Genomic DNA, 26,610 nt, shown 5'->3' with positions numbered 1-26,610 from the left:
GCGGCCCAGTCGAGCTCCGCCGACGGCCGAGAGTCCGGAACCGAGGAGGGCCGAAGCGGCCCGAAGTGCGGAGCCGAGTCTGCCCGAACTGGTCCGAGGCTGTACGAGGGCTTCCGAACGGCTCTGCGCTAACCCCTCCTCAGCGCCTGGGAGGCCGCGCCACCTTTCGTCCCCCGCAACAGGGTCGCCGACTGTGGGGCAGAATCTCGCCGGCCTCCGACGCAGCGCGGCCGGGCCAGGAGAACCTTTCGTCGCAGGCTCCGCCCACCCCCGCCTCGAGCGGGAGCCGAGTCCGTCCGAGGTGAAGCCGAACAGAGCCGAGCGTTGCCGAGCGCCGCTACTCGGAGCCTCGGCTCTCCGCCTCCGCCTGTACGAAAGTGCCCGAGCGCTGCCGGACGGGTTGATCGGGCCTCGGCCGCGGATCGGAATCAACTCCCGAAGCGCGGCGAGGTCGGGCTCCTTCGGGAGCAGAAGCGAAAATGGCCGAAGGGACGCGAAGAGCGCGGAGCCGAGAGACTGCCGGGATCGCGGCGGACTGGGCGGGCGGGGCCGGGCGGCAAGATGGCGGCCGCGCGGCGAGGTGAGGGCGTGGGGTGGGCGGCTTGGGGGCGTCAGGGGGCCGCGAGGGTCTCGGGACTGCGTGGCGCCCGTCGGCCGGAGGCTGGGGCTGGGACTCCGGGCGGCGGGGGCAGAGACCATCATGCCGGGAAGGGGGGCCGGTTCGCTTTGGTTCTTTCTGGTGTCGGAAAGGCCGACCAGTCTGGGGTAGCTCGTGGTGGTTGCGATTCCGCGGTTTTGAGTAGATTCGCGAGGTGAGGCCCCGGGCCCGTTGAGAGCCTGTTCCCCCTCCCTGGCCTCACGTCGCGTGTCCTGCTACCACCTTTCCGTGGCCGGTCCCCGGTTTTGCGCAATGCGCGCGGTGGCGGCAGGGGACAAGGGCCAGGGCAGGGGACAGGGGGACAGGGCCAAGGGGCTGGCAGCAGGGGCAGGGGACCGGCGGCCGAGGGCCGGGGCAGGGGCAGGCAGCAGGGGCGTAGGCGTCGGCCCGGGCTGGCTGCAGCGTGACCCGTGAACTGCCACACTGCCCTGCGCAGCGGCTGCGCGCTCTCCAGAGAGCGAGGGCGGCCCGTGTGCCGTGAGGCCCAGGCGCCCAGGGAGCTGGCGGGGGCCCCGCAGGTCGGGAGGCACCCCGTCCCATTGCCAGCAGCTTTGTGTCCGAGACAGAATGCTGGGCAATGCGGCAACCCCCCGGAAAGCTGGTCCCCGCCAGCGTGTGCTTCAGTCGTACAGATCCCGCCCCCCCCCCCCCCCCACCCCACCCCCCAGGCGTTGACTCCTGGAACGTCCAGTGAGTTGCTGGCAGACAGGTGGGCATAGCTTATCTTGGGCCGCGTCCTGCCCGGGTCTCCAGGGTCTGTGCCCATGAGTGTGCCACTTACGGTGCTGACCACTCAGTCAACATAGCAGCTGATGTGTGCACCGCTTGGGTAAGAAAAGTGCGGGATGGGATGGGGGCTGTGCTACTCTGGGTTGGGGTTGTCTTTGTGGTCGCCATCGCTCAGATAAAAAAGCCCACTTTGCACACCCCAGCTGTCAGGAATTACTTGCGGGGAAGACAGAGACGAGGGAGTGCGCTGGGCAGCAAGCGGGACGTCCTGCAAAGAGGTGGTCTCCGTTGTCCGTGTGCTTGAGGCAGAGCAGAGCCGTCTCGTCACACCTTTGTGACCGGCCGCTGCTAGTGAGACGTGTTTCCGTTTGGTGAAAAACTAGGTTTACGCCGGGGCAGGATCCCTGTGCACACCTCGTCTGTCACCTCGGGGACACGTTCGTTCTCCGCACCTCCACGTGTACTCCTGACACCCCTGTTCAGAGACACACTGTCACTACAGTAAATCATTTACCAAAAAAATGTTAGGTCCCGAAAACCACTGCTGTATTTAGTCACAATGAGCCGTTATGGGTCTGAAACCCTTAGAGCCTCCAATCTGATTACAGCTGCCTTTAACATTAATTATGTAAAATCCTGTGTCACGTAAGGTTTTTGTGCAGCCTTTGTTCCCGAGCTGCCACGGTTCTAATCCATCACAGTGGCCAGCCGGCAAGTAGATCTGAAGTGTCTGAAGCCGGCCTTCAAGAGAAGAATCAAAAGGGAGGAAACCCCCAGTTCACATGAAATCCACCCGATACCGACAAGTATCTAGGCAGCGGAGTTTAGCTAGAGCCTGGAAAAGAACAGGCCGGGTTTCAGGAGCACACCGCCTGTAACGTGATGCAAGCTTATAAATGACCCGTGCTCCACTGGCCCTCCCCTGGCTGCCTCTCCTCGAGGCTGAGTTCTGATCTCTGTCCCTAATTCCCTGGGCTGACCCATTTAGGACCCCTGCCCAAGTGAGGCACCACAGAAAGCCCAGATCTACTCACCGGATCACCGGGGCTTGAGAGGGAGTGGGGCTGGAGAGAAGACCGGCCGGGCTGGTTCCCATCGCTGGTCCGCTTGCCGCCCGGCAGTATAGCTCAGGCCTCCTAGAGGGTCCATTTGGCAAATTTTCAGTCATTGCTGATGTTTCTACGTGTCACAAACGTGCCACTGGTGTGAGCCTCTTCACACGGGAAATCTGCCCCAGGACACATTCGATGGGAGGATTAGAGACACTCAACACCTGTGATTCCAAGACCACTTCACGGGGAGAGAGGCTGTCAGCCTAGGAGGAGGGAGACCTGTGGCTGCCGCAGGTTGGGAAAAGGCCCAGGAGCCACAACAGTGCGAGAACTTGGGTTGCCGCTTCAGGAAATCCGTATCTGAGGGATATTTGGGGCCATGTGTGAAAGTCCGGAGGAAAGCAGGGTCTCTCATCAACCACACACACAAAAAAAGGATTCGTACCCTGAATCGGAAAAGATTTTCCTCTAGTTCTACCCACGTGGTAAATGTACAGAAACCTCACAAGATGAGAAGAGCTGTCCTCTGTGTCCAGGGCGCAGTCCTTCCCTGTCCCGGCTGAGCTCAGCTCAGCCACAGACAGAGCCTTCTCCTCCTCTCCACCTCTGAGCTCCCAAGTACACGCTCCGGCCCAGCCTCAGCTTTCGAAAAGCCAACGGTCAGATCCTCGGACAACCGCAGACCCAGATAAACGTGGCTTCTTTCTGTAAATATGGGATCGCAGAATGGAGCCGGGGTCCTGGGTCAGCGTTGGACATGGCCCAGGAAAGCATCCGGGTTGGACCTGGGCCTCCCTGACGGGTACTTTCTTTTCTAGGGAGAGCTTCATCCGCGGTGGTATCCTTCTGCTGTGCCCACGTGTCCCTGGTGGGCCTCCACAGCACGGTTCCTGAGGGCTGGTTTGCCGGACTCTTGAGGTCGGCTCCGAGTTTCCGCTTTCTGCCCCCACCTTTTCTATAAGTTCTGAGTAGAAATTCCACGTTTCAGTGGGAGGGACGGTCACTGACAGATGCAGAGAGTTCTAGGACTTCCTCCAGTGGAGTGTGCTGGCTCCATCACCCTGCTTCTAGGCCCTGCAGCTTGAGTGGGTGGCTGCCTGCCTCCCCCAGGCCCATCTGCAGCAGAAGAGCAAAGACCCCTCGGTCTGAACACTTACAGAGTCCTTTTATGCAAGCAAACAGGAAGTGTACAGAGCTCGGGAAAGTTAGTGGACATGTAACTGCCCCCGCCCCCCCAAGAGAATACGTTTTCTTTGAAGGAAATGAAAATAATTCATTATTTTCAATCTCGTAACCTGGGCCCGGATCAGGGTGGTGCCCGCAAGGAAGCCCGGCCATCCTGCCCGCAGTTACCAGGGACACGCCCAGCCCTCTGGTTCCAGGATAGGACATCTGTGACAGGGGAGGAGTGTGGGCGGAAGCCTCCGCAGGCAGGGAGCCGGTGGCCGGGTCTCCATGGCCACCCGCAGGTGCCTACACTGGGCCTGCCTGTGTCGGGCCCCTGGGAAGACGGGGCGGAGCTGGCCCCCTGGGGTGGACGCACTGCGAGGCTCTCTGGGTCTGCCTGGGACTGGGGGTCCTTAACCGAGTCCTTAACCACTGGCCAGCTCTCGTCCGTCTCCCTGCAAGTGCTGCTCTACCTGAGTGGGGGGTATTATGCCCTGTATTTCCTGGCTACGCTCCTACTGATCATATATAAAAGTGAGTCTTTTTTAATGTTTGCTCTTGAGAGAGTGGGGGAGGGGCAGGGAGAGGGAGGCACAGAATCCGAAACAGGCTCCAGGCTCCCCAGCTGTTAGCACAGAGCCCGACGCAGGGCTCGAACTCACAAACCGTGAGGTCGTGACCTGAGCTGAAGTCGGCCGCTTCGCCGACGGAGCCACCGGGCGCCCCATAAAAGTGAGCCTTAATCACAGAGGCACATGGGAGGCGCCCCTGCCACTGCCCCCCATAACTGGAGTTCTGCTCTGTTGCCTGTTCTCCAGGTCAGGTTTTCAGTTATCCTTGTCCTTACCTGGCTCTCGACCTGACTCTGCTGTTTATGATGGGGATTCTGGAAGCAGTTCGGTTGTACCTGGGTGAGTCGACTGAAGACCATGTGGTACTTAGGGTCACAGAATTACTAGCTTACGCTCTGGGAGCCTTCAAACATCTATCCCTTTATAACGTGGTTCTTAGAGACACTTTTGATGTCAACCGCTTAACCACTTGATTTGCAAGCTCGCCTTACGACGCCATTAAGTATTAATTAGTTTATTCAGAAGCTTTACTCAGGAGACAAGTAATACTGGGAGCAGCACCCTTGGGAGGGGCGCTTCTGTTTGGGAGCCCTGCACAAGCCACAAGGTGACCGACAGCACTGAGATCGGAACCCAGCTGAGCCAATTGACTCAGGGGCCCCCAAATCTCCACCTCACCTCCTGCCTTCTCCTGTTGGCCTCAGCAGTCTGGAGAGGGAGGATCTGAAGTGTTCTCCAGGCGACGGAGCCTGGAAGGGGAGGAGGGCCCCCGGAGCCTGCTCAGTCCAGGCCACTGCAGGTGCCCTCGGCCAGCTCCCCATTTATATTCTCCCAACAGCGTGAGCTCTGCCGTCTATCGCACCCCACCCTGCTCCGGCCAGGGCTCGCCACACAGGGTGCACACGGCTTCCAGCCCCATCTCGTCCCTGCTGCCTTCACGGCCACAGGCACACATGTGCCAGCACGTCTGTGTTCTAAAACAGGCTCACACCATGCGTGTTCTGATGGATGTAGGAAATGCTCCCTCTGTTGGAATAGCAGAGGGAGCCGATGGCAGCTGACACTTCCAGGCCCTGGCACATAGCACGTTCTGCCTGCACACGTACGCCAGGGTGCCCCATCACCAGTGGGGACACAGGCACATGCCATGGTCATCAGACCCTCCGGACTCTGGTGGACAGAAGCAGGTCTCCTGGGCCATCACGGACGAGCCCACAGACCTGGGAGGGGGACAGAAGGTGCTGGGATTGCGGGGCGCCTGTCCTGCCTGTCCCTGCCCGGGCGCCTCGGACACCTGCAGTCAGGGATCAGCGTTTCCTGTGACTGACCTATTTGTCTGTAAAATGCCGTGCTGGTTTGTTTTTTGTTTTTTTTTGTTTTTTGTTTTTTTTTTTTTACAAGTGTGCATGAGACCTTCCAGAACTGATCTTAGCCCAGAGTAAAATATTTTTGGAAATTTTAAACAAAATCTCCTCAATCCACTTGGAATTAGGGAAAGGTGTCAGAATGCAATTGGGATCATTCTTAGAAAACCAAGTTCCCTCTCCCACCCCGACAACTGACCCAGAGACTAAGGTTCAAAAATTACAACTGCACTTGGTTTTATCCTCACTGGGGAGAGCACACCCCTCGGCAGCACTTTTGCTTTGTGACATTTCCTGAGTGATGTGGTGGCCACCATGGATCCTTTCCCTGGGAGCCGTCAGCCCTATGTCCAGGGGGATGTGCTGGCGATGAGCTCGCGTCTGGCCTCCCTGCAGCCTCGGGGCCGTCCTGGGTGCACGTGGGTCCGAGTAGGCGTCCCGGAGCCCGGCACCCACTCGTCTGTTTGTCCCCCTCTTCAGGCACCAAGGGCAACCTGATGGAGGCCGAGGTGCCGCTGGCCGTCAGCCTGGTCCTTACAGCGGGTGGCGCCCTGCTGTCCACCTACTTCCTGCTCTGGCAGACCCTGGTGCTGCGGGCCGACTCCACCCTCAGCGCCGCGCTCCTCGCGCTCCACGGCCTGGAGGCCGTCCTGCAGCTGGTGGCCATCGCTGCCTTCGTCAGCTAGGCGGGCAGCACCTGGCTTTGCCGGGCAGGACAGCTCTGCACAGAAGCCCCCGCCTGGGAGCTCGGCCGTCTCCTCCCCCAGTGCTGGACGGAAGGGCACCGGTGTGGACGGGTAGGACGGTTTGGAGTGGTTTACGAATTTTGGGTGGTGGGGTGGTCAGGAACCCAGGGCAGAGCAGAGAGCCGGGGGAGTTGCCGGGAAGAGCCTCACGAAGGGTCGGGAAGGGGGACCGCGGGAACATCTGCTCAGGCCCCGCTTTTGGCTGGTGAGGATCTCCCTCCGGCAGCTGCCCTGACCCCCGACCCAGCAGGGAACAGGCCCTTGGGAAAGGAGGTGGCCGAGCTGTGGCCACAAACCACCGTTCCCTGCCGGGAGGAGCAGCCTGGCCGTGTCTTGCCGGTTCCCCCGTGGGTGTGAGGGCGCAGGCCGGGGCGGTGCGTGTTCCATACCCACCGCGCTGCTGCTCTGCCGGGGGCTCCAGGGGCAGCATGGGAAGCGGGCAGCCAGGCCCCGGGCTGCTTAGGAACCGTGGGCCCTGGTGTCCGGGGGGATGTTGGCAGCTGCGGCTCCTCTCCCCTGGGGGCTCCTGAAGGAAGGACGGGCCGAGACCCTGGCACTGACGGGAGGGAGGCAGGGAGTGGGCCAGCGGCGAACGGCCCTCCACTGCCCCAGCCTGGGGCCTCAGTGCCCCCTCGTCCAAGCCTCAGTCGTTAAAATGCCAGGGACGTTTGCACTGTGCTCCTCGCATTCTGTTTGTGCCTTCTTCCCCCTTCGCGGATCGTAATGGCTCCCGGAAGACACTGAGCTCCTGCTCCCCGGGACCTTCACCTGTTCACGCTGTGCACCGTCCACATCTGGAACAAAACGTTGGGTATCTGGACGTTTTCTCTACCGTTTTGTGGAAATAAATGTGTATACCTCCCTGAATTCCTCCTGAGGCCGCCCACCTCTTCCATACCCAGGAGCACACACCCCATCCAGGCCTCCCCCAGCAGCCCCAGGAGGAGGGCTTCCCCCGGAGGACAGCCAAGCCAGGCCTCAGGGCCAGTCCAGGACCTCCACGGGGACTGGCTTCCTCGAGGGGCCGCAGCGGCGCCCCCCATGGCCTCTGTCCTGGCAGGGGCAAGTGGGAGCAGGACCTCTCTGCGCTGCCCACTCTGGCTCCGGACCAGCGGGCGTCCTCCCGCCTCCCCGCTGCCTTCCCTGCTGCTGGCGCCGTGCGGACTCGGGAAGGACGGGACGGGCGCGCTTGCCTCTGGGAGCGCCCAGCCAGCTCCCCTGCAGACTCTGGCAGCCGGACACCTGTGGCCTTCAGGGTTCATGATCTCCTGCCCCGAGCTGGGCTCCGGACACCCCTATCACTTTGTTTACATGCAGGTGGCAGTCAGCTGCCACGGAGGGCACCGCAGCTCCACGTGGCCACCAGCCAGCCTGGGACTCCAGGCTCTCTGCTGCCTCCTGATCAGGGTCAGTCCTGGTCTGGGGACAGTGACTTTCATTTCAGAAGTGCTACAGTCCCCACCTCAGCTGCTCCCTTGTGTGCCGGCCTTCCCGCTTTTTGCCCGTCCAGGCTCTGTCTCCAGGAAGGACGAGGGCAGGCCCGTGCCTTCCTCTCCCAGTGCTCAGCCGAGTAGGAGAGCGAACCAGGAAGCCAGGTCCCGCCAGGGCTCGGGGGCAGGGCTGGGCCCAAGGAGAAGGCCACTTCCTGCCCCACCTGGGAGAGCTCACCTGTGATGCTTCAGACAGCAGGCAGGGAGACCCGCCCCCGGGGTCCTGGTGACCCGTGAAAAGGCAGTGCCACTGACTGTCCAGGACCGAGTGTGCCTCCCTTCCCCAGGCGGTTCCCCAGGAAGCACTCCACGTCAGTGCCAGGCAGACAAGGCCAACTGCCCTGGGACCCTGCCTCCTGACACACCCGTTTCCACCCCCACACCACCCCGGGAATCACAGCCAGAGCCCTTGGGTCCTTGCACGTGCCAGGGGGTGCCCACCGCTGCCCGGACCTGCCCTCTGCCCCGTCTCCACTTCCTCCCAGCCAGCTGGCTGAGCAGGGGCATCCTGGGGGTCCATTCAGGACCCCTGCCCTACGCTGAGGGCAGAGGGTGGGGCCTGGGCCTAAGGAGGGGGGCACTGCCAGGAGTGCCCTCCCCCACCTGTTCTGGTCCCTGGCACCAGTGAACAGTCTGGGCCACAGGATCCCCACCCTCCCGTCTGACACCCACATCCCTCTGGGGATGCCCATGTTGGTTGAGGCTACGAGAAAAGACTATAGGATCTCCTGAATTGTGGAGGAGAGGGCCCCTCTCCGGCCCGGGAGGCTCAGCGCGCAGAGCCCTGGGGTCTCTGGCCTCCGATCATACCTTTTGACACCCACTTGCAGACTAAAGCCTGGCCCTAGCACTCCCCCCATCCCTCCAGAGCCGAGAGGCCGGCTGAAGGGGAGGGGAGTCTGTCCCCGGGCCCCAGAGAGAGCCCCTCTGCCGCGGCAGCTGAGGCTGGGGGTACCTGGCATCTGCTAGGGCTCATCCAGGCCTGCCTCGGGAAGATCTCAGAGCCTCGCCCTGCTCGGTCACCGGCGCATCTCCGGGGTGAGGGGCTCCAGATCCGCCTATCCGTCCGCGGGCGCCCCGGCTCTGGGGGTGGGTGGGGCCTGCAGGTCCAGGGGGCCACGGGGGTGGGTGTGGGGGGCCGAGCGCGGGGAGCCCCGGGGGGCGGGGCCGAGCCGGAGAGGCGGGGCGTCCTCGTCCTGTCCCCACCCCTCCCCCCGCACCCGCCGGCTCCCGGGTCTCTAACCTGCCGCTCGGGTTCCTCCTCGCGGCCCCGCCCCGGCCCGGCCCAGCCGCGCGTCCCTCCCGCTGCCCGAGCCTGGGCGCCGAGGCGAGGAGACGACAGACGTGCGGACGGACGCGCGGACCAGGGCACCCACCGGCGGCGCGGGCACGGGGCCGGAAGCAGCAGGTGAGCGCCCCCACGGTTTCCCACCCAGCGCACCCCGACCTGCCGGGCAGCCGCCCGCGCTTTGGCCAAGGAGCGACCCAGGAGCCCCGCGAACGGACGGCGGTCCGGCTCGGCCTCAGTTTCCCCAGGTAGCCGGGAAACTGGAGGCTCTGGCCTGAGTCCTTGGGCCGGGCCGGGGCGCCAGGGGCAACGGGGTGCGAGAGCGCTGAGCCGAACCCGCGGCCAAGGCGCCCGGTGCCGTTGCGGCCTGGTCTGCCCCGCCTGGTCCTGGGGCGGCGGCGGTGACCTGAGTCAGCCGGCCCCCTCCCAGCCCCGGGCTTGGCGGGAGGGGGGGGGGACCCCTTCCTCCGGTGAAGGGGCCCCAAACCCCCCCCTTCCATGGGACAGGCTGGGCCTCCTTGGCGGCCAGACACCAGACAGAGGTGAGCCAGTGGCTCTCTGTTTGTCAGGTCAGGAGGCACTTCCTGGGTGTCTGAGCGAGAAGGAAACATCAGGCTAGGGTCAGGCTCTGGGTCAAGGGGTGTGGGAGTTTCAGGGAGGAGGAGGCTGGGTGCTGTGTTGCAGGGGCCTGCCGGTGCCCCGCCTGAGGCTACCCTGGGTCCCTCCTCCCTGGGCCAGGCTGGCCTGGGGTGGTCCCTGTGCATGAAGGTGTCCCTGGCGGCAGGGGAGGAGGGTAGGCAGGCTTGAGGTGCTTCTCAGGCGCACCCACAAACCACCTCTGCCCCCACTCCAGGTGGAGGTGGCCCCAGCAGCGCTGGGAGCCGGGGCCCAGCTGGTGACGTCTCTCCTTCCCTACCTCTGCACTCTCCCCCCACCCCCCAGGGCCCTGCCCAGGCCTCTCCTGATGCCTGCCTAGAACAGGGCCTCAGTGGCTCGTCACTCCCCTGGCCCTGTCTGTTGGGTCCTCTGTGCCTGTCTCCCCAGTGAGCCTTAAGCCCACTCCTCCCCCACTCAGGCTTCCCAGGCCTGTCCCTGCTTACCAACCTGGTTGGGCCCTCCCCAGCCTGTAGCTCCCAGACCCCAGCACAGCCAGCGCCTGGGGGGGGTCCCCCCATTCCAGGGCTCCGCCCAGCTTCCTCTGGGCTTTAAGCCGACTCCTCCCCAAGGTCACTCGGCCTGCCTGCTCGAGCTGGAATTTGAACTTGGGGCTGGTGCCTCCACCCTCCCTGCCCTGCTGGGGCCTCCTCCACGGCCCAGTCAGGCACCCTGCTTGGCCTTCCCTTTGCACCCGGAAAATGGCCGCAGTAAAACCAAAGTGCAGCCTGGGCCCCAGGTGTTGTCCGGTTCCCTTGGGGTTGCCCAGCTCCCCTGCCCCGGTCAGCTGACCGGAATGGGCCCGTAGGCGGCCCCTCCCCCAGCTGCTCCCCAACCCAGATGCCAGCTCCTGGACTCAGCTCTTTGGCTGGCCCTGCCGAGGCCCCCCGCCACCCTGCTCCAGGGAGGTGAAGGCCACAGTGTTCTCAGCCTAGGCTCCCCAAGGAGAAGGGCCATGTGTCAACCTGTGCTTGTCTGTGTGTGCCCAGAGGCCTGGATTTTGCCCAGGTGTGTGTGTACCTGGACACACGTGCCCAGTGCCCTTGGCTCAGCCCATCAGGAATCCCATTAAGCAAACACTTGGCTCACTCACTGAGGTCATGAGCATTCCGGACATTCTCCACGGGCAGATGGTCAGAGGAATCTGACCAAGCCCCTACTCCCACCCATCCTGAAAGAGCCAGGACCCTCAGTGGCACATGGGAAGGGGTGATCCGAAGCCCCCAGACCCCTCACACCTCCTGGAAGCCCTCCTCGTAGGTGGGACCTGATCAAACCAGAAAGTCCTAGGGTGCTCCCCACCCCCAGGTACCAGCACTCCTGGCCTATGAGTACCCACTCCAGCAGACCCCCAATACTGAACCCCCCACAGAGGGACAGTCTTGTCAGAGGTCCCCATGGGGCACAGACACCGTAGGACATGTTAGCCTGGCCCAGGGATACAAGGCTCTGCTCACCCCCCTGAGGGTGGGCTCCCTCTGGACTGGGTTCTGGGTTCTGGGTCCCCAGGGCCACACCTTCCCCCCCAACCCCATCCCAGACTCAGTCTCATCCTGTGCTGCTGTCCTCTCATGTTGGCTCCCACCTGATTCAGGGCCTTTGAACATGCATTCCCTCTGCTTGGAAGGTGGTTCCTCCCCCAGTCCCGTCTCAGAACCACCAGGACACTGTCCTTGCAGCCCCACGCCAGATAGCCTCGGGAGTGGGACCCCTCTACTGGCCCGTCCTGGGGCTCCCTGTGGAGGACCAAGGGTCTGGAGTGAGATAGGGGCACACGTCTGACAGCTGGGACATGGGCTGGGAGGTCCTGCCACATCCAGGAGGCAGGGCTCCGCTCCCTGAGGACACCCCGCCCAAGCACACTGGGGAATCTGGCCAGGACACCAGGGCTGCAGCCTCTGGACCTGCGGTGGGTGGAGCAGGAGACCAAGCCGCGCCCTGGGAGCCCTGAAGCCACTGACCAGGCCCCAATGAGGTGTCAGCTCGGCTACCCTGTCCACTAGGCCTTGGACCCAGGCCACACAGGCCTCCATCACCCCCCATCGCCAGCCACGACCGAGGACGCCATGAGCCAGCTGGGGTCCGTGAGCTGCTGCCCCGGTGCTGCCAAGTGAGTCCCCACCCCCACCTGCGGAGCAGTCCCCAGGGAGGGGCGCGGTGTGGGCCTCGCCCTCACGGCGCCCCTCCCCTGCAGCGGCAGCCTGGGCCGGTCGGACGGTGTGGCCAAGATGAGTGCCAAGGACCTGTTTGGTGAGTGAGTCTCCTGGACGGACGTGGCCGTGGGGTCTCGCCCACTCCCCTCCCCCCAGGCTGTGCTGGGGCTGGGGCACCAGGGGAGAGGCACGTGAGCCCTGGGTGCCCGAAGGAGGCCCCCGGACCCTAATTAAGCAACAGCTAGCTGCTCAGGCCCCTCCCTCCCTCACCGTAAGGAGAGAGGCCTTTACTAATAATTCAGGAACCATCAATATTGATTCGGCCGCCCTCCTCGCTGCAACCAGATAGCCCAGGGGGGCGGGGCTCAGGCTGGGTGGAGCGCCAGGTGTCTGCTCCGCGAGGGCGGGGCCTGGCCAGCCAGGACCTCCCCCGACTCTGCCCCTCCCCGCAGACACACACTTGTGCCTTTGGACTCGGTGCCCTGTCTGGAAAGTCAGGAGCGCCAGGGAGGGGCCGGGAGATGTTGGCAGGCAGCTCTGGGAGTTGGGGGAAGCCCTGGATTGGACCCCTTCCCAGGAAGGTTGGCAAGGGGCCTCCATGGGAGGAGTTGTTGAGACTCCTGCACCCCTCAAGGACAGACCCCTATCACCGCTCTGAGCTGGGGGTCCTTTCCTAGGCAGGGACCATCCTGGGGGGGAGGGGATCACTCACATCTCATACCCTTGAGTCCTTTCTGGTGGCAGCACCCCTCGCCTCCTTTTGGCCCTCCCTGTGGCCCACCCTGGGAGTCCAGTCCCACCTGAACTAGGGGCTGTGGGTCCTGCCCTCTGGGGTGAGTGACCGGTGGCTCCCTGCTCAGAACAGAGGAAGAAGTACTCCAACTCCAACATCATCATGCATGAGACCTCCCAGTACCATGTCCAGGTGAGGCCAGCCCCTGAGGAGCACTCCGGTCCCTGGGCAGGTGTGGGAACTGAGGCACAGAGGGAAGGGGTCAGCCCAGCTTCTGACACCCACAGCGGGCAGCCAGAGCCAAGGACTGCCCCACGCCTGTCCTCCAGTCCTGGGAAGGTCACAGTCTGGGGGACACAGGAGCCCCGGAGCTATGTCAGGGGAGGGGAGATGCCGGTGGCCAACACAGGCCAGGCAGGGACAAGCCTCGGGTGCTGTTTGGCAACGCTCAGGTGGGAAAACCTGCTGGAAGGAAACTGGCCATCCTGGCCCCCAAACAAGGAACTAGATTAGGAGGCATTAGGTGGGACAAAGACACACTTCCTGAGCTTCTGCAGAGAAAGCCTGGCATGGCCAGTTCTGATGGGCTCAGCGAGAGTCCAGACTGGTTAACTGAACTTAAGACCAGCTGCCAGCTCAGGAGGGTTTTTACTCTAGGTCAGTTTTGATTCACACTTAGAACTCCGGAAATATGTTTTTTAAGTGACCTTCCTGGTTCCTAGCCACTGTCCAAACCTGTAGGACAACAGGGCTGAGAATGGCTGAGAAGGGAGGAAGGGGGGGCTTGGACCAGGAAGGGGGGCCCTGGACCAGGAAGCAGGGCTTGGACCAGGAAGGAAGAGCTTGGACCAGGAAGGGGGGCCCTGGACCAGCAAGATGAAGACCCCCACACGCACATAGAACCCCCTCACACCCACAGAAGCCGGGCGTGTCACTACTTTCTGAGCCTCAGGTTCCTGGTCTATACAATGGGTCCGCAGAGACATTGGGAGTCCCTAGGTTCTTGAATCGGGCTGTGTTGAGGGAGCAGCCCTCCCTGCCAGGCTGGTGGCTGCTGCTGGCTCAGGGCCCAAGGGCAGGGTACCTAGTGAGGACAGGTCTTCCCAGGCAGCTCAGCCGCCTCTCTCGGGGTCGTGGGGACTTTGCCGTCCTTTGCCACTGGGGACTCCCAGCCCTTCTGGACTTTGGTCCAAGCTAGCCTGTGGAAAGACCCCAGCCCAGGGGCACCCCTCCTGCCCACCCAGCAGTCAGCAAGGCTGGGGGAGTGAGTGGTCTGGCCTGGCCCTCCCAGACGAGAAAGCCAAGGCACAGAGAGAGGGTGGGAGGTGGGGGCAAGATCAGACCCACCCTGGCAGTGGGGGGCTGCTAAAGCCTCTAAGTTAGCGTACAGTGAAGCTGAGGGGGGCGGGGGGCGGTTCTGTTGCAGTCAGTGCCACCGTGGTCAGGACACAACAGCTCCATTACCCCAAAGCTCAGTCATGCTGACCCCGGTGGTCAGTCTTCCCCACTGTCAACAACACTGCTCTCCTACATCCCTGAAGCTTTACTTTTTGGAGAATCCCTCCCTTCCCATAACTGAATTCATATAGCTTATAACACTTTGTTCTGCTCGGTAAACTTATTTCAAGAAAGCACACGTGTACAACAAGAGTCTGTGCCGTAGGCTGCAGTGGCGGGGTGGGGGGCATCTCCACCAGCCGCGCCCCACCCCTGGGGACCCTTCCTATGGTCCGTTCTGTCCACCTGCGTGTACACATCCGCCTTCTGGACCGCGAGGAGTCGTTTGCGCACATCGTCAGGTGTGTGGATGAGAAATATTTTCTCCCAGTCTGGCTTGTTGATGTGACCTGTCTTTAGAGGAGCGGAAGTGTTTAATTTTGATGATATCCAACCATATCCACTTTTTCTTATGGTCAGGGCTGTTTTCTTGGGTTTTGATTTTTTTTTGGAGGGTGGGGAGTGGTCATTGCCTGACCCAAGGCTCTGAAGATCTCTTCCTGTGTTTTCTTCTAGAAACTCCAGAGTTGAGGCTTTTACACTCAGGTCTGTGATCCATTTGAAATTAGTTTTTGGGTATGAGACTTAAGGCTAAGTTTTTCCCTGTAGCAAACGTGCAGCCATACTGAGAAGACTGTCCTCCTCCCGGAGGTTGACTTGCTTGGTGCCTTTGTCAAGAAATGTTTAGCTGAACGTGGACGGATCTGTCCATGGACCCCTTTGCCTCACGGTCTCTCACTTGCAGCAGCTGTATTATCAACCTTGAAATCAGGCGATGTGAGCCCTCCAACTTTATATTTTCCTCAAGATTTTCTCGACTTTTCCAAGATCTTTGTGCTTGCTCTTACCTTTTAGAATCAAACTGTCCATTTCAATCCCCCGCCCCCAGAAAAGCCCGCTAGAGTTTTCACCGGCACTGAGTCAAACCTCTGGATCCACGTAGCGCGAATTGACATCTAAATGATCCCGAGTCTTTCCCGCCTGTGGACGCGGGATCTCGTCCCGTATCAGTGGCTTCTCTGACTTCTCTCGGAGCGTTTGTTGTTTCCACCGCCGAGGACTTGCGTGTCTTCTGTTAAAACACTCCTCGGGTGTTTGACTTGTCGACACTGTTGTAAATGGTACTGGTTTTTCTTTTAAAGCCATTTTCCAATTGGCTGTGGCTAGCGCACGGAGGAACCTTTGAACTTGTGTGCAGTGACTGAGTGCGCTGAGACGCCGAATTCACTTACTTGTTTTAGTGATTTGCTTGTAGATCCATCGAATTTACTCTGTATACAATCAGGTTGTCTGAAATACAGCGCCTGATACCTTATTCGGAGCCACGTTACTTTTCGTACCTCGTTGCCCTGGCTAGGATCACCAGCACAGTACTGAGTAAAAGCAGCAGAGTGGACATCTTTGCCCTGGGTCCAATTTTAGAAGAAAACATCCAGGATTTCCCCATTGTATATGCTGTATTTTTGTAGATACGTTTTATTACCGAGGAAGTTCTTTTCCATTCTTTGTTTGCTGAGAACTTTCGTCGTGGAAGGTGTTGAACTTTGTCAAATGCTGTCTCTGAATCTACAGAGGTGTATTCACTACTGTTAACGTAAGTCAGTCACACTGATAGGATTTTTTCGAATGTTGAACCGACCTCGCGTTTCCGGGACAGACTTCATGTGTGCATGTGTGTTATTCTTTTTATGTGTTGATGCACGAATTCGCTAATATTTTGTTTTCGCATTAATGTTTTATTAGAGATGTTGGTCTGTAATTTTTCTTTTACTGCAAAGCCTTGACGGGTTTTGGTGTTAGAATTATGGTGGCCTTAGAAAAGTGAGTGAGAAAGTATTCCCTCCTCTTTGGTTTTCGGAAAGAATTTGTGAAAGATTGTTTTTATCTCTTGCTTAAGTATTTGTTAGGATTGACTTATGAGGCCCTCTAAATGCAAGGTTTTCTTTGTGGGAAAGAAAGATTATATATATGAATATATTTTTTAAAGAGCATGAGAGTACATGCATATATATATTTTTTTTCTAGAGTGCACACGTCTCTAGATAGATTTAAAATGTTTTTTTAAATCTTTATTTATTTTTGAGAGAGAGAGTGAGAGCAGGGGAGGAACAGAGAGAGAGGGAGACACAGAATCCGAAGCAGGCTCCAGGCTCCAAGCTGTCAGCACAGAGCCCGACGCGAGGCTTGAACTCACAGACTGTGAGAGGATGACCTGAGCCAAAGTCGGATGTTTGACCGACTGAGCCACTCAGGTGCCCCAGATTTTTTTTTTTTTTTTTTTTTTTTTTTTTTACAGAGTGAGAGAGTTCGAACATGAGAGCAGGGGAGGGGCAGAGAGAGAGAGGGAGAGAGAGAATCCCAAGCAGGCTCCAAGATGTCAGTGAAGAGGCCAGTGCAGGGCTCGATCCTATGACCTTGGGATCATGACCTGAGCCAAAATCAAGAGTTGGACACTTAACTGAACCACACAGATGCTCCTTCCTTTTTTTTTTTTTTTTTTTTTTGGTTATTGATAATTTGTGTTTTCTCCTCCCCCTCCCCTTGATCAATCTTGCTAGGGTTTATCACTTTCATTAATCTTTTCAGAACCAAATTTGGGCTTTGTTGATTTTTCTCTATTGTTTGTTTACTACTTTGTTGGTTTCTGCTCTTAATTTCCTTCCTTCCACTTACTTTGGGTTTTATTTGTCTTTTTCTAGTTTCTTAAAGGAAATGCTTATATCACTGATATTAAATATTTCTTCTTTTTTAACGTTTATTTATTTTAATGTTTATTTATTTTTGAGAGAGGGAGAAAGAGCACAAGCTGGGGAAGGGCAGAGAGAGAGGGAGACACAGAATCCAAAGCAGGCTCCAGGCTCTAAGCCATCAGCACAGAGCCTGACATGGGGCTCGAACCCACGGACCACGAGATCATAACCTGAGCTGAAGTCAAACACTTAACTGAGCCACCCAGGCACCCCAATGTTTATTTATTTTTGAGAGAGAGAGAGAGAGCATATGCAAGGCGGAGGAGGGACAGAGAGGGGGGGGCGAGGGCAGAGGGTCCGAAACAGGCTCCGTGCTGACGGCAGCCAGCCCGACTCGGGGATCGAACTGACAAACTGTGAGATCATGACCTGAGCCGAGGTCAGACGCTCAACCAACCGAGCCCTCCAGGTGCCCCAAACATCCCTTCTTTTCTAATATTCATTTAAGGCCGTACGTCCCCCTCCATGAACTCCTTTAGCGAAATCCTGCAAGTCTGATGCCCATGCCTTTATTGTCATCCAGTTCGGAACGTCTTCTGCCTTTCCCTGGGGACCGTGTGAGCATTTGCAGCTCCAAACGCCCCCGCCCGCTGCTCGTGCTGCGTCTCTACGTTGTGCTGTGCTGTGTTTTCGTTTTCGTTTGTCTCTTGAGTATTTTCTTCTTTCTCTCGTGCCTTCGTTCACCCATCGGTCGTTATGTAGGAGCGTGTTGCTGAATTTCCAATTATTTGAGGGTTTTCTAGTTATCGAACGGTACTGATTTTTATTTTACCACCACGATGGTCAGAGAGCACAGTGTGCGGGGTTTCCATCAAAACGCGCTAGACCTGTTTTGCGGCCGGGTGCGTGGCTTTATTTGGTTTGGTTGTGCGGGTTTTGCTAACAACGTGTGCTTTGGGGCTCCCCCTGCCTCGCGCGGACGGCCAGCCTTATGTCCCGCTGCCCACTGATCCCTCTGACTGCTGATGCTCACGTAGCTTGGGACCATCCTTTCTTGTCACACTCAGTGCTGCAGGGAGCAGCCTGGTGCCCGTGCCACGTCGCACACGTGTTCAGGTTATCTGAGTTGTGACAAGGGAGTGCGTTCGCCTTTCCAGGTGTCCTGGGCTTCTCCCCAGAGCACCAGGCGCATGCAGGGTGGGGATCCCACTTCTGCACAGTTAACCTGCACATGTGACCCGCAAGGACCCGTCAGCGCTGGGTAACAGAAGAGGTAAAACAGTGCACCTGGGGGGCTCAGTCGGTCACGCGTCCGACTCTTGATTTTGGCTCAGGTCATAATCTGATGGTCTGCGAGTTCGAGCCTCACGTCCAGCTCTGCTTGGGATTGCTCTCTTCTCTCCCTCTCTCAAAATAGATAAACTTGAAGAAAAAAAAAGTAAAACGTTCAGCAGTTGATTCATTTCAGAAGTAGTAGCGTCAGACTTGCACTCACGATTATTTTATTGAGATTATATGCAGTCTCCTATATTAAAAAGTTAGTTATGTTGGTTTTCCTGGAGACTCTCGGTTCGTGTCTTTTGCCAATTTTCCTACTGGGGTGTTACTATTTTACTTAGTCACAGATCTTTTTCATTTGTGTATTCATTTATCATCGGTATTCTTAATAACTTTGCTTAACAAAGTAGAGCCTTGAACAAGTAAGAGCTGTCACTGTAATGCATAGGGGTCTTTATAAATATTAAGAAAACTAGCCTTCACTATATCTATTACATCTGTTTTTCCGAATTTTTTTTTTTTTTACTTCGTATATGGTGTTTGTTTTGTTTTGTTTTGTTTTTTTCCCAAGCAGATTAAGTCACATTTTTCGGTCTTTTCTTCTGGGCATCTGGATTTTCTTCCTTGTTTAGGGAAGTCCCTCTGTGAAGAAGGCCTTTCTGAGATCTTCAGGAATCATCCAGTATTTTCTTCTAGCACTTTTGTAGCTGGGTCTTGACTACCTGGAATTTAATATAGTGTTTCCCCGACTGTCGAAGCATTGTTGACTGACTTCAGCGGTGGGACACATGGGGGAGTCTGGAGGGAGGAGGAGCCTGCGTCAGTCTTGGAGACAGAGGAAGGAGGAGGGTCCCTGGAAAGGGAGGGCTTGGCTGGCCAAGAGTCCCCAAGACCCACCCCACATGAGCTCCCCACATGGCCATTCCAGCATATTCACTGAGGGCCCACTGTGTGCCAGCCACTGTCCCTGGCACTGGGGAGATAGCAGGGAACCCAGTAGCCAGAAAAGAAACAAAGGAGCACATCAAGTTCAGCATAATGTCGGATCGTGGTCAATAAAAACAAGGCAGGCCAGGAGCTGGAGTGATGCCGTGGCCAGGCAGGAACAGCAGGTCTGAGCAGAGCCCTGAAGGAAAAGAGAGCTGGAGAAGAGTAGGGGAGGCAAGGTGGGGACAGACCACGCAAAGGCCCTGCGGTGACCCTGAACCAGGTCTTCTGGGGAGCAGGAAGGCTAGCATTCCTGGAGCCCAGCTGCAGGAGATGGGGAAGGGTGAGGGATCGTCTGTGTAGGACTCCCAAGGGTTTTATCAGGGCATGTCCGCGGCCCCCACGGACATCCACGAAGGCAGAGCAGAGACCTCCCCTTAAGGTAGGGCTGTGTCTCTTCAGACCCCCCAGGGCAGGGGATGTCCGCCCCCCCCCCCAGGCTCCCGGGGTTAGGCATGACCCCTCAGGCCCCCGGGGTGCAACCCCTCGGCCCTGGTTCTGGGCACTAGGAGGGCTCTCCCCAGAGTGACTCCCCCGCCCGTCCCCAGCACCTGGCCACGTTCATCATGGACAAGAGTGAGGCCATCGCGTCTGTGGAGGACGCCATCCGGAAACTGGTGCAGCTGAGCTCCAAGGAGAAGGTCTGGACACAGGAGATGCTGCTGCAGGTCAACGACCAGTCACTGCGGCTGCTGGACGTGGAGTCCCAGGTGCGGTGGCGGCAGGGCAGCAGGGACACGGCCCAGCCGCTCAGCGGGGCCTCCGGGCGGGGCGCGGGCGGGGGGGCTCCATCTGGGGGCGGGGCCTGCATTGGGGGGCGGGGGCTCCTGCGGGGGCGGGGCAGGCCGAGTAGGGCGCGGGGCAGCAGGCAGGGCAGGGAGACCTGGGCGGGGCTGAGCATCCGGGGGAGCCGTGTCACAACAGCAGCGCCTTGTCCACCCCCGGCAAGAGCCCGTCCACCCGCCGTACCAACACAGGGCCTGGCTGTGTCCGGGGGTCGGCGTGCCACACGGCCTGGCAGAGTCCGTGCCTGGGTCTGCGTCGGAGCCACGCCCCTCCTGTGTGCGTCTGTGTCCGCGGGCGCCCCCCACGGGCCGGGCTCGCCACTCACGCCCACGCCCCGGGCACCGCGCCCCCGCACCGCGCCCCCGGGGCTGGGAGCGCGCGTCCGCGGCGGTGCCCGCGCTCGAGTCACGAGTGGCGGTCGCGACCCGGAGGCACCGCCGAGCCCACACCCGAGCCCCCTGCCTCCCAGGAAGAGCTGGAGAACTTCCCGCTGCCCACCGTGCGGCACAGCCAGACGGTGCTGGACCAGCTGCGCTACCCGTCCGTGCTGCTGCTCGTGTGCCAGGACTCGGAGCAGAGCAAGCCCGACATCCACTTCTTCTACTGCGACGAGGTGGAGGTGAGGAGGGGGCGGCGGCCGGGGCGGGGGCGGGGTCCCGAGCCGGCCTGACGCCCCGTCCCGCCAGGCGGAGCTCGTGCACGAGGACATCGAGAGCGCGCTGGCCGACTGCCGTCTGGGGAAGAAGATGCGGCCGCAGACCCTGAAGTAGGTGGGGGAGCGCGGCGGCGGGGAGGGCCGGGTGTGCGGCGGGGCCGGGCTGAGCGGGCCTCTGCCCCCCCACTGCAGGGGCCACCGGGAGAAGATCCGGCAGCGGCAGTCGGTCCTGCCCGCCCCCAAGGGCCCAGCCCCCATCCCCTTCCAGCGCCACGGCGGTGACTCTCCGTCCAGCAAGAACCGAGTGGGCCCGCCCGTGCCCCTCAGCGAGCCGAGTACGCGGAGGGAGCCGGAGGGAGCGGGAGGGGGCGGCCGCCGTCGGTGGCACCTGACTCTGCCTCCCGCATCCAGGCTTCCGCCGTCGGGAGTCGCAGGACGAGGAGCCGCGGGCTGTGCTGGCCCAGAAGATAGAGAAGGAAACGGTGGGTCTCGCGGCCCGAGCCCCCATCAGGCGTGGGCCCCTCCGGCCAGCCCCCAGCCAGCAGCCACCTCCTCCCCCAGGCCAGGGACCAAGAGACAGTGCGTGGGAGTGTCCCTGCAGCTGGTGGGGGCGCCTCAGACTGACCCCTGCCTCCGCTCTGACCCCAGCAAATCCTCAACTGCGCCCTGGACGACATCGAGTGGTTCGTGGCTCGGCTGCAGAAGGCGGCCGAGGCTTTCAAACAGCTGAACCAGCGCAAGAGGGGGAAGAAGAAGGGGAAGAAGGGGCCAGCAGGTGCGGAGGGGGTGGGGTGGAGGGTGGAGGGGACAGCGGCTGGGGTTGGGGGGATGCCTGAGAGGATGGAGAGACCGAGGTGCAGCCGAGGCGGATGGATAGTGGTCACGGGGACACGTGGCTACTGGGCTGCAAGAGGTCCAGTCTGGGCAGGTGGCTGCCGGGTGGCTGCCGGGGGCAGTGACTGGGCCAGCCAGGTTCATAGCCACTGCCCCACATTCCAGAGGGCGTCCTTACGCTCCGGGCACGGCCCCCCTCGGAGGCCGAGTTTGTTGACTGTTTCCAGAAAATCAAGCTGGCTATCAACCTGCTTGTGAGTACACCAACTCTTTCCCACCCTCTGTGCCGACATTGGGGGGTCCCGGGTCCTTGCCACCCCTTATCCCCGACACCATCCCCCCCGTCTGCCTGCCCCCACGTCCCGTTCCTCTGTGCTGACATTGGGGGGGCCCGGGTCCTTGCCCCCCTTATCCCCGACGCCATCCCCCCGCCCATCTGTGTGCCCCCCGCCCCAGGCCAAGCTGCAGAAGCACATCCAGAACCCCAGCGCTGCGGAACTGGTGCACTTCCTCTTTGGACCGCTAGACCTGGTGCCTGGGGCTGGGGGGGGGGGGGGGGGGGGGGGGTGGGGAGCGGGGCCCCGGGGTGGTTTGCCCCTGGCTGAAGGTGGGGGGACGCGAGTGCCCACCTCGGGCAGGCAGCTGGGGCCACGCGTCCACGCTGCGAGCGTGCTGGCCTGTGGTGCTGCAAGTGAGCGAGCTGGGGTTGGGGGCCGGCGGGCAGGGCCCTCTCTGAACCCCCGCTGTGCCCCAGATCGTCAGCACCTGTGGGGGCCCAGACATCGCATGCTCCGTCACCAGCCCCGTGCTCTCCCGCGACGCCGTGGGCTTCCTGCGAGGCCACCTGGTTCCCAAGGAGATGACGCTGTGGGAGTCACTGGGGGAGACATGGACACGCCCCCGGTGCGTCAGCAGGCAGGGAGGGCGGGGAGGGGTGATGCAGGGCGTGGGGTGCGAACTTGGCGGGGGGGGGGGGGGGGGGTGGGCTCCAGTGGGTGGGCGCAGCTCACCCCCAGGATCTCCCACCCCCAGCTCTGAGTGGCCACGGGAGCCGCAGGTACCCCTCTACGTGCCCAAGTTCCACAGCGGCTGGGAGCCACCCCTGGATGTGCTGCAGGAGGCTCCCTGGGAAGTGGAGGGGCTGGCGTCTGCCCCAGATGACGAGGTCAGAGCACCCACAGCCCCCCCCCCCCCCCCCCCCCGGCGCCACCGGCCGTCTGCGTCCTCCACCAGTGCCCGCCTCTTCAGCCCACCCCTGTGCACTGCCCTCTCCACGCCCCCCTGCCCTGGCCCTCACCCCGTGCCAAGCCCAGGTGGTCCTTCTTCCCCACAGCCGACTCCAGTGAGCCGACCATCCTTTCGAAACTCCCCAAAACACAGCCTCGTACCTGAGCCCACACCTCCGGGGGACGTCCTCCCACCGGTCAGCTCCCCGCAGGCTCACAGGTAAGTTCCTCTTAAAAACGAGAGTGCGGCGCTCACTCCTAGAAATGCGGAGATTCTGACGTGAGTATGCTGCCACCAGGTGGCGGCAAATGTTTTGCTCGTGAGGTTCAAAACAGCGTGTTTCCAAACTAGAACCAGGTTTTCCTTCTAACTTTAGAACATACCCCAAACTAGCCATAAACTCATCAGCCTAATCCATCCTCCTAGTTTACTAGGGCGCCGACCTTAAGTGAGGTCACCAATCCCTGTCACCTCGTTGACACTGATTTAGGCTTAACCTCAGAGCCAGAGAGGAGACTGAAAGTCTGAGCTACGGACAGTCCGTTCTCCCCGCGCCCCCCCCACACCCTTCAACAGACTCAGGGCCTGGGGGACTCCCCTCCCTTCCTCCCCCACCTCCTCCTTTCTGTTCCCACTCCTGGCCCCGGATCTGTCTGCGATGCTCGTCACCCTGCCAGATCTCAGGATTCGGTTTCAGGAGGGGAGGGGGCCGAAACCTGTACCTTAAACAAGCACGCCCCTCTCTGCTGCACACCGGCAGCTTGATGTCCTTGGTGCCCCGCCCAGGGCCACACTGGGAGACACATTTTCATCCTCTGATCTCCAGCCCGGCCAGTCTTGGCTCTGGAGCCACGTCAGCCTCGGCCCCCTCGCCTGCATGGTGTCCCGAGGCCCACAGCTGTGTGAGGAGGCTGCCCAGACTGACCAGGGGGGACAGCCCAGCCCAGGGGCAGCCACGGGCCAGCTCCTTGCTGTGGCCGGAACACCCTCGGTCAGGGCAGCCCCTCACCCCACGCCCCTGCAGCTCGTGGGCAGTCCTCTGTGCCGTACCGACTGCCCCCCTCAGTGATCACCTGCTTCCAGGCGTGGCAGTGCCCTGTCATTTCTCGGGTACAGGCCTGGTTCTGGTTCCCCTGGGGGGCCGGGCCCGGAGACCCCTGAGATGGGCTGGGCTGGGGCAGGCCTTGTGCCCACAGGCCCCGGCGTCCCACCCCGCTGCACGGCCCCCACCTCCGCGTGGGGCCCCAGGCGCTCTGGGGCTGTCACAGTTTCTGTTCCCGGCTGATGCGCCTCAGCCTGTCTCCTCTGCGACCTCAGAGAGCTGAACAGGAGCAGCACGCACCTGCGAAGCTGCTCCCCGGGCCCAGCCCTGGGCCTCAGCCCTCCTGTTCCACGCAGGGGCTACGAACCTGCACCGGCCATGGCCAAGTACGTCAGGATCCTCTATGATTTCACGGCCCGGAATGCCAACGAGCTGTCAGTGCTCAAGGACGAGGTCCTGGAGGTGAGCAGGGGCCTGGGCTGTGGGGGGGAGGGGGGCGGGGGGGACCTCAGGCAGCAGCCAGGCTGCCTGATGCTGGCCCGTGGCACGTCTGTCCAACCCCGTCCCCGGGACCGCGGCCCCCAGACTCCAGTCTGGGTCCACAGCCTGCCCGCCCCCCCCCCCCCCCAAACAGCCTGGCTGAAAGGCTTCCCGGTCTTGGGGCTCTCAGAGGGGGCCCAGGGGCCCCTGTGCTCGGCTAGGCTGGGCTCATGCTGGAGGATGGGCCTTCCCTGTGCCCATCTAGGGGACCCTCCAACTCAGCCAGGGTTCGTCATTCACACCCAGCCCTGGAGCCCCCTTGAGGCCCCATCCATCTGGTGCCAGTCCTGAATCCAGGCCATCCAGTGGGGGACAGAAAGTGGAGCGGGCTGGGGGGGTGGGTGATCTACATGCACAAGGCTAGAGGCACCTTGCAGGAGGCCGCTGCAGCGGGGTGGGGAGTGGTAGCCGCGTGGGTGGGATGAAAGGCTGGGCAGGGCGGGGGCTCCTAGGGGGGGCTATGGCAGCCCCATAGGACTGGGGGGAGGCTGAGCTTAGAGACGCCTAGAACTCTCTCTGGCGCACCTGTAAAGAGGGGTTTCCGCACCCTGCGCTGGTGCCCGTGACGAGAGGAAGGGGTGCCCACAGGTGCTGGAAGATGGCCACCAGTGGTGGAAGCTTCGGAATCGCAGCGGCCAGGCCGGCTACGTGCCCTGCAGCATCCTGGACGAGACTCGGCTGGAGGACGTCCCCCCAGAGCAGGTGAGTGGGAGGAGGGGGACCTTGCTGTCGTGGAGGAGTGGGTGCAGCCACATCTCAGGAGAGATGCCCCCTTCCCCCATCACCTCCCCACCACCCCACCCCCAACCCCCCCACAAAACATCCCACCCCCCACCCCCCACAAAACACCCCCGCCCCCCTCACCCCCACCACCCCCCACCCCACACACCCCAGAAAACACCCCCCAGAAAACACTCCCACGCCCCCCACCCTCCACCCCGACATCCTTCACCCCCCCACCCCCCTACCTCCCACAAGACACCCCCCCACCGCCCCCTCAGACACCCCACCCCACCCCCTGCTCTGAGTCCCGGAGTCCTGCCTGCTGGCCAGGCCCTGGGAGGGGGGGAGCTGAAGCTGATGGCACCCCCACCCGCTCGCCTCTTTCCCCCACCCTTGCAGGCCAGTCTGAAATACTGGGGTCCTGCCAGCCCCACCCACAAGCTGCCCCCAAGCTTCGCAGGGAACAAAGAAGGTGAGAGGCGCTCTGCTGGGGGATGAGGGCCGGCGGACGGGTGCGGGTCCGCGGCCCGGGGTGCCCTGGGGGAGGCAGGGGGAGGAGGGTCCCCGTCCAGTGTGGGGGAGCCCTGGATCAGCTCGGGTGGGGCCTGAGTGCAGGGTGCCCCCCGCAGAGCTGATCCACCACATGGACGAGGTCAACGACGAGCTCATCAAGAAGATTAGCAACATCAAAACGCAGCCGCAGCGGCACTTCCGCGTGGAGCGCAGCCAGCCCGTGGGCCTGCCGCTCACCTACGAGTCCGACCCCCACGAGGTCCGCGCCTGGCTGGAAGCCAAGGCCTTCAGCCCGCGGTGAGCGGGGGCGCAGGCGGGGCGGCGCGGGGGTGCGTGAGGCCTTCACCTGGGTGGGGGGGGGGGGCCCGCCCCGCCCTGACGCCCACCCCCCTCCCGCCCCCGGCCCCAGGATCGTGGAGAACCTGGGCATTCTGACCGGAGCCCAGCTCTTCTCGCTCAACAAAGAGGAACTGAAGAAGGTGTGTGGGGAGGAGGGCATCCGCGTGTACAGCCAGCTCACCGTGCAGAAGGCGGTCCTGGAGGTGAGTGGGCGTCCCACGCCGCCCCGCGCCTCGCTCCCGCCGCCGCCCCCCTACCGGTGCTCCTAGATCGCCTGCGGAGGGGGAGGCTGCGGGGCCCTGGCCTGCGGGGCCCGAGGCTGAGGCTGCCGCACCCCTCCCTCCCCAGAAGCAGCAAGGTGGCTCGGAGCTGGAGGAACTCATGAGCAGGTTTCATTCCAAGAACCAGAGGAGAGTGGAGGAGGACAGCTAGAGCCGGCCGGCAGGGCCCACCCCAGTGCGTGGAGGGTTATTTTTGGATGTGTGTATGTTTCGTATCATGGACGTGGAGTGGGGGGCGGCTGGGGGCGCCTCACCTGCCTCGTGGCACGTGGCCTGTCCTCAGGCTCCCCAGCGCCTCGGGCCTCCCCCCCCCCCCCAGGCTGCCTGCCCCAAGGCCCTGTTCCGCCAAACTAGCCGCCTGGAGATGCCAGCCCCTCACGCACCTGCCCCTGAAGCCAGAGCCGTGGCCTTTCCAGCCCCGCCCCGCCCCCTTCCCGGCTTTCAGACCCACCCCCTCCCTGAGGCCACAGGACCCCCACGCGGCAGCCGGGACTTACCCTTTGCCCCCCGCCCCCCCCCCCCCCCCGTTCACATGGGGGCTCCTCCTGGCGCTTGTGACCCTGGCCCCAACCTCGTGCCCCTGGCTGCTGCTTCTCACGTGCCTGTGGATGG

General features: G+C 61.5%; 2 protein-coding genes and 2 long non-coding RNA genes across 12 annotated transcripts; 2 read left to right on the top strand and 2 right to left on the bottom strand.

The window, feature by feature from the left end:
* The first annotated feature begins 95 nt into the window (after positions 1-95).
* Positions 96-7,155, top strand: TMEM80 (transmembrane protein 80). 5 transcript variants are annotated; one of them, XM_042907335.1, is made up of 5 exons: positions 96-580; positions 3,258-3,277; positions 4,047-4,140; positions 4,425-4,517; positions 6,023-7,155. In XM_042907335.1, the coding sequence occupies exons 1-5, from the start codon at positions 562-564 to the stop codon at positions 6,226-6,228; spliced, it is 432 nt and encodes a 143-aa protein (XP_042763269.1). In that variant the 5' UTR covers positions 96-561; the 3' UTR covers positions 6,229-7,155. The 5 variants fall into 5 exon arrangements, with proteins under 5 accessions (XP_042763269.1, XP_042763265.1, XP_042763266.1 ...); XM_042907331.1 differs by having other exon boundaries at positions 3,258-4,140; XM_042907332.1 differs by lacking the exon at positions 96-580 and adding an exon at positions 633-812 and having other exon boundaries at positions 3,258-4,140.
* A 97-nt stretch (positions 7,156-7,252) lies between these two features.
* EPS8L2 (EPS8 like 2) lies at positions 7,253-26,495 on the top strand. Of its 5 annotated transcripts, none has more exons than XM_042907319.1 (22): positions 7,253-8,816; positions 9,215-9,314; positions 11,724-11,830; positions 11,915-11,970; positions 12,734-12,798; positions 19,607-19,768; positions 20,314-20,463; positions 20,531-20,610; positions 20,692-20,834; positions 20,911-20,981; positions 21,148-21,274; positions 21,499-21,587; positions 21,790-21,864; positions 22,088-22,236; positions 22,366-22,498; positions 22,667-22,779; positions 23,959-24,064; positions 24,731-24,844; positions 25,265-25,337; positions 25,495-25,675; positions 25,788-25,920; positions 26,066-26,495. In XM_042907319.1, the coding sequence occupies exons 3-22, from the start codon at positions 11,787-11,789 to the stop codon at positions 26,147-26,149; spliced, it is 2,148 nt and encodes a 715-aa protein (XP_042763253.1). In that variant the 5' UTR covers positions 7,253-8,816; positions 9,215-9,314; positions 11,724-11,786; the 3' UTR covers positions 26,150-26,495. The 5 variants fall into 5 exon arrangements, with proteins under 5 accessions (XP_042763253.1, XP_042763251.1, XP_042763255.1 ...); XM_042907320.1 differs by lacking the exons at positions 7,253-8,816; positions 9,215-9,314 and adding exons at positions 9,372-9,608; positions 9,920-10,728; XM_042907317.1 differs by lacking the exons at positions 7,253-8,816; positions 9,215-9,314 and adding an exon at positions 9,030-9,186.
* On the bottom strand, positions 18,279-19,750 carry LOC122201443. The gene is made up of 2 exons (XR_006194163.1): positions 19,610-19,750; positions 18,279-18,869 (listed from the first exon to the last, which is right to left on the bottom strand). It is a non-coding gene; the product is annotated as an uncharacterized LOC122201443 (long non-coding RNA).
* Positions 22,125-23,512, bottom strand: LOC122201444. Its single transcript, XR_006194164.1, has 3 exons — positions 23,283-23,512; positions 22,722-22,817; positions 22,125-22,210 (listed from the first exon to the last, which is right to left on the bottom strand). It is a non-coding gene; the product is annotated as an uncharacterized LOC122201444 (long non-coding RNA).
* Positions 26,496-26,610: the final 115 nt, after the last annotated feature.

Source organism: Panthera leo, chromosome D1, assembly GCF_018350215.1.
Source record: "Panthera leo isolate Ple1 chromosome D1, P.leo_Ple1_pat1.1, whole genome shotgun sequence".
NCBI lineage: Eukaryota > Metazoa > Chordata > Mammalia > Carnivora > Felidae > Panthera > Panthera leo.
Note: the sequence above shows the minus strand (reverse complement) of the source record. Positions and strands in the feature narration are given on the sequence as shown.